This window comes from Pseudorca crassidens, chromosome 11 (assembly GCF_039906515.1).
Source record: "Pseudorca crassidens isolate mPseCra1 chromosome 11, mPseCra1.hap1, whole genome shotgun sequence".
NCBI lineage: Eukaryota > Metazoa > Chordata > Mammalia > Artiodactyla > Delphinidae > Pseudorca > Pseudorca crassidens.
Window position 1 is genome coordinate 39,358,184 of NC_090306.1, and position 6,000 is coordinate 39,364,183.

Below are 6,000 nucleotides of genomic sequence, written 5' to 3' on the forward strand. Positions count from 1 at the left end.
CCACAGCGCCTCTTCCCCAGACTACTCTTATGTATCCTTTGGCTATCAGCTTAAATGACTCTCCTTCAAAGGCAGTTTCCTTGATCCTGTGACTCCCTAAACAAGAATGTAGATTCCCATTACATCCTTAGCTTCTCTTCATATCATTTATCTTAACAGTGATGAAATTATTATCTGTGTAATTGTTTGTTTAATGACTATTTTTAAGGCACTATGAAAGTAAAGTTCTAACTTCATTTGTTATAGGCCTAACACCTAGCAGAATAGGTGCACAAAAAAATTCTTCATAACATTAATTTTATAATTTAGGGTACTGAAGCTCATAGAAATTAAGTAACTTCACCATAGAAACACAACTAATGAACTTCCACTTGGGTCTAACTGGTTTCAAAGCCCATCTCTTCAAAGCCCACAGTCATTGTGTTATTCTATTCTAATGCGGCATGAAAATGACCATTGTCTCTAAGTCCACAGAGACTCTCTGATCTTCATACCGAAGAAAAGTACTCACTGCCACCTCACTTTCTTTAATGCAGTTACTGTTGCCTAGTCAAGCCAATGACTCACCACCAAATGCCCAATTTCATTCCTGTTTTCAAATACTGGCATAAGGTAGACTTGTGAACATTTTTTTTCCTTTAACATCTTAAAGTTCTTTAAAAATAATTACTAAATATTTATTTCCCAATGACCAGCTCGGGGGAAAAAAAATGCTTTGATTTTATCTACTTCTCTCGTGGGGATTAGTGACATTATAAAATCTGTGAACACCTTAGAAGAAACTTTATTAAACCAACAGAGGAAACTATCTAGTTTGGGACCCTGGCCAGACAAAATGTTAAAACCAAAGATCTAAAAATCATGTTAGAAAGTCCTAGAACTACGCTTCTGTATTCTCTCATTCTTGGTGTCTCATGTATAAACAGGAAAGATTATTATAATCATTATCTGGAAGAATATTCCCTAGACTTTAAACAAGGTTGGTAGAATTCTATTTATAATTGCAGTAGCCCTTAACATTTCAGAATTCTTTCCCACCTTTCATAGGTCTTTTGACTGTCAGAACATGGTCCTCTATTTTTTAAAACCATAAGTGTATTTTTGTGTCTATCAGTCAGACTGTAGCTAGAAATACATGGAAGATCTTGATATAGATTCCAAACTGTTGCCTGGTCACTTTTTTCTTTTGAAAAGTATAATTGGCACAGATCAAAAGCCACATGTATCAAAAGATGATCTAATTTAGCATCTTATTACTTCAATTCCCAAAGCAACTGTAAACCAAATTTCAACAACAACAAAACAATTTTAGTGATGCTATATATGACAAAAATCAGGTATGACTTTGAAATACATTTCTACTTGCTTTTATTATACATATGTAATGAATATAATAGTTATTAAGTACTAGTAGATTCTTAGTGCACAATAATTTACAAAAACTATTTAGTTTCTAAAAGTACTGAATTATAAGCATATTAAAAAAACAACAAAGAGAAGAATGAACTAGCTAAATGGAGAAGCAATATTAAATGAGCAAAAATCATTGGGAAATTATATGTTGAGATTTCTTTAATTTAAAGATAAGAGACAAAAGAATATAGAGAGATTTGATGGTTCAAAAAGTTCTTGCATCTATTTGGAACATATCTGATAGCACAAAGTAACATATCTGATAGGTTTATGTGAAATCTGAGAGCACCTCACAGGTTTGTAACGTGTTACTATTCCTGCTATGCCATTTTGAAGACTATACAAAAATATCCGCCGCACCCTCAATTCACTATAAAGCGAATTCATAAAATCTTCAGAGGCTGAAAGCTTTTGTCTCTCTAAAATCCATGTAATCCCAGCAAAGCCCAGAACTGACTTCTTAAAAACAGTTTCCACATTCTAATAGCAGAGAAAAGACCTTTCCAAGGTAATGCAAAACTATCAAGCAGGGCCAAAGGTCTACCTATTGTCAATTTTATAATCTAAATCTGAGAATCAGAGAAATCATTAGAGCATAATAAACACATCAGTAATACATGCCTACTGAGAACACAGCAGGTAGCAAATACTTGCTGATTGATTGGCTATATGAAATAAGGTGCATAATTTGGCATGAAATAAAACTTTACACCTCCAAATCTCGTACACTATATTTGTCAGGCATTTACTCTGTCTAAATATTGTGCTTGGTACCAACAAGGAAACAAAACAATTCATCGGTGTGCACTGATACGTAGTAAGTATGGCCAATTCATTCACAACACAATGCCTACCGTGAAGAACTGGCAATTTAAATAAAAATGAATGCTAAACATTTCTTATAAAAATTTAACCAGGAGAAGATATTGGTGCCTTGAGACTATTTTCTAGAAATTGTCTAGCATCAGAACATAAAATGCACAGTCCTGAAGGTTTCTATTTGTGACAGCTCAGGCGGTCTTCAGAGAAAGACAAGAAGAACACCAATATAATTTAAAGGACCTTTGGAAATTTTAAGGGCACTTCAACGCCATTTGTTTATCAGGAGCTTTAGCTTCTGTAAAGCTTTCCACTTAATCAAATTGGCAGCCCTGAAGTAATTTTGTTTCCAGCTCACAGGGATTGAAAACTCAGAGATTGGAAAAAAAGGAGAAGAAGAAAAAGAGAAAAACAGAAGCTTAACTCTAATGACACTTTTATTCTGCTCTGTGAATTTTGCTGACGGTCTAAGTCTTATTTCCTTTATTAGATTTGGTCATTGTTCTTAAAGGAGTCAATATCCAAATCACACCCCCACTCCCCACCAAAAAAAAGAACTTTAATTAAATAAAATATTATCACGAATATCCCTCACAATAACAGCATTTAGTGGGCTCACCATAATTAAAACAGAAAATTGCATTTAACTTATTGTAAGAGTAAACTTGCTTTAAATAAATGCAACACATGTCAATTTCCTCCTTTTCCAACTGTAAGCTTTGGTGTTACTGTCCATGGTGACACATACTGGCTGTACCACGCAACAACACCACTACAGAAACACTCAAGTTTTATTTTATGCCTATTTCTTGGTGGCAAATTTGCTGAAGTGGTTTTATTTTGCATATCCAACTCTTTAGTAATTATGAGTTGCCCTTTTTTTGAAGCCACAGCACCGAAATCACAAAAGAAAAACTGGGTGGGGTGGGGAGAAGATGCTTTAGTCAGTCCATCAAATATGTTAAACCAAATTCCATTTCTCTTTTGCCTTCATCTGTACTTTACCATATGGGAAACTAGTCTTTCTGTATGTGTTTAGCTACCTTTTAGAAGCTCATGCTACAGCACCTTCCCACAAACCAAGCAGTCTTCAAAAAGGTTGGTAAATCAAAGCTGAAGGATCGATGCATTGGAATTTGCTCTGACTACATAACACACCTAAATATAAATTTAAATGTAGACACTTGTGCATAGCCAAAGTCCACTGACTTCAAAAGAAAAGTTTAAAAATCCTAAGTACGCGATTAATGGTGAGACAAAGTATACTTTTGAATTAACATTTATTTGAAATATTTTCAAAATAATTTTTAAGAGAATATTATTTCCTTTCTCCTATCATTGATGGAGAAGAATCATTATCTTTCAATGAGGAATCCTGTCTCAAATATAGTGTGTTTGTGACATACAGTAGTTAAAACTATTGAAAGATATTAATTTTTCCACAAAGCTACCCACATAAAGAAATTCCTCTGCAACTGGGCACCACTGTACTTGAAACTTTCAGAGATCAGTGTCTTAACTAAGATTAAGCTACCCTATTCCCTACCTAAATCAATTTCACCCAAATGAGGCGTTTGTGTTATAATTTATTGTTACTCAGACTCCAAAATCAACCATCTGCCATCGGAGTTTCTGTACAGTAATTAAGGGACTATCCATTAGAACTGGCAAGAGTACAAAGTAGAAAGAGGAGAGGGCGGGGGAAGAGAGAAACCAAGCCACTTAAAAAGAGATGGAAGGTGTGTGTATTTCACACTGACCCCTCCACATCTCAGCTCAGATGTCATCCATGAGGCAAAACAGAAGTTAGGAAGAGCGGTCAGGCCAGCTCCTCCCGGGGTTATCCGAACTGAAACCACACTGGGGACTGAGCACGCGCCTCTTACCTTGAAAAAGAAAGGCTTTCGTCCCATTATGTAGCCCGGGGACCTGGCGCACTCCTGTCGTGGACTCCCCAAGTCCTAACTCCGTTAAGACGTCAATCTGTTGGGAGGGGTCCACACCAAGCCCCCAGACTGGTGGGAGTGGGGGAGGGAGGAGGAAAGAAAGAAAAACCTCCGTCAAAATATGAGTCTCTTCCTCCAAGGCAGCAAAGAACCGCGTCTTAGAGACAATATTGGAAACTGACAAGAGGCGACTCCCTCCGCTGCCTTACCTGAGATCAGCAATCAAGATTTAAAGAGCAGAGCACCCAGTCCCATTTCCGTGACCTACTTTAAACCCCTCTCGGTGCAAAGTTCCCCTTGGCCCTCAGACCCTGGACTAGGGGTGTGACCCGCCCTGCTGTCTCCAAGACAAGCACAGAAAAACATCCAAATCCAAACCCACCCCCTACTCCAAGCTTCCCACTCCAGACCTACTTCAGGCGGAGGAAGAGCGAGGCGTCCCCAGGCAGCTCGGGCTGCCCAGAGGCGGGGGCCATCCCTTCTCCCGCCCCAGCTCTGAGGCCACTCACCTGCTCCGAGACCGAAGAGCAAACAGAATGTTCTCAGTAAGACCCGAGACTCCATGGTGTGGATCTGCTCAGTCCATCGTCTCCCTCTTTAAAAATAAAAATCGAAGAGGTTCTTGGAATCAAGAGGGAAAGACAGCGTTTGTCTTTCCTACCGCTGCCTTGGATTTACTGATTAGTAAGAGGAGTACGATTTGGTTGCCTAAGAAAAAAAAGGGAGGACCCCCCAGGGGCGTGAAGAACTTAGACCCTCCAACGCGCACATCATTCCCACACGCAGACCCAGGAGGCGGGGCGCGGGCTGGGAGGCGGCCCTGAGGGAGGGGTCGGACTCGCCGGGGGCTGCTCCGCCGGGGAATTAGCTCCGGAGCCGAATCAAAGCAGTCGAAGGCACTCACACCCGGAGGAAGGAAGGCCGCCCCAAGAAAGCCGGGGCTGGGGCGGCCCCGCACCCGCCTGTCTTCACCCCCGCCCGAACCTGTTGTAAAGGCAGAGACAATGGAGAGAGCGCTCGGAGACACGCGGAGGAGAGACGGCTCTTCGGAGAGGGAGGGGCGGGCCGGGAGGCGGGGAGAGAGGAAGAAGGGAGGGAGCCCGAGGGCGAGGCCCCGCGCCCCGTGTCCCTCTCCCGCCCGGGCTCTTCGGTCTCCAAGCCCCGTCTAGCGAGCCCCGGAGCCGTTGCAGCCTCCGCCCTCCTTCTTCCTCTCCCGCCGACCCCGGCAACGCCAACCTCCTTCGGGATCGAAAGATTCTATTTCAAGGTGCTAAGCTGATGGGCGGTCTTTGCTCTCACCCCGAGATTTCGGGCGCCTGTCTAGAAAGACTGAGAGAGAAAGGATCACCCAATCGCAGAAGGCGAGGCTAGAAGGAGACGCACTCGCCCGCCCTTTAGGCAAAGGCGGGAAGCCCGCATACAGTCGCGCAACCTCGGGGACTAGAGAGGGGACTCCCTCTCGGGGGGGTTGCGGAGGAAGACTGCGAAGGCAAGCTAGACTCCCGTGGTGGGGCTGGAAGTAGAGAGAAACTGACGGAGACGGGTGGCGAGCCTGGGAAGCCCTGGGAGCTCTGCGGGAGAGGTTCCCTAGCCGGGGCGGGGCGCTGGAGAGCTTCCCCAGTGCAGAGAGCGCAGTGGAGAACTTAGCCAGGAACTGCTGGACAGCTCCGGGACCTCGCGCGTCCCCTGCCAAACACAGCGCCCAGACCCGGGCTCTGGTGCTCCAGGACAGCAGGAGGCAAGGCCAACAGAGTCAGCGTGCCTGCCCATCCCGAAAAGAAGAGATAAAAGGTGATGATAGATAGATAGATAGATAGATAGA

At 42.9% G+C, this 6,000-nt stretch overlaps 1 protein-coding gene across 2 annotated transcripts in view; it reads right to left on the reverse strand.

Annotated features, from left to right (window-relative positions):
• Nucleotides 1-5,496, reverse strand: part of NELL2 (neural EGFL like 2) — a 377,275-nt gene extending 371,779 nt beyond the window's left edge. Inside the window, exons 1-3 of one of the 2 annotated variants that reach the window (XM_067696278.1) lie at nucleotides 5,478-5,496; nucleotides 4,688-4,773; nucleotides 4,119-4,247 (exon numbers count right to left, since the gene is read on the reverse strand). In XM_067696278.1, coding sequence (XP_067552379.1) covers nucleotides 4,119-4,247; nucleotides 4,688-4,742 — 184 coding nt within the window. In that variant the 5' untranslated portion in view covers nucleotides 4,743-4,773; nucleotides 5,478-5,496. Of the gene's footprint in view, nucleotides 1-4,118; nucleotides 4,248-4,687; nucleotides 4,774-5,162; nucleotides 5,448-5,477 lie in introns of those variants that run through there. The other variant, XM_067696277.1, reaches the window with a different exon arrangement.
• Nucleotides 5,497-6,000: the final 504 nt, after the last annotated feature.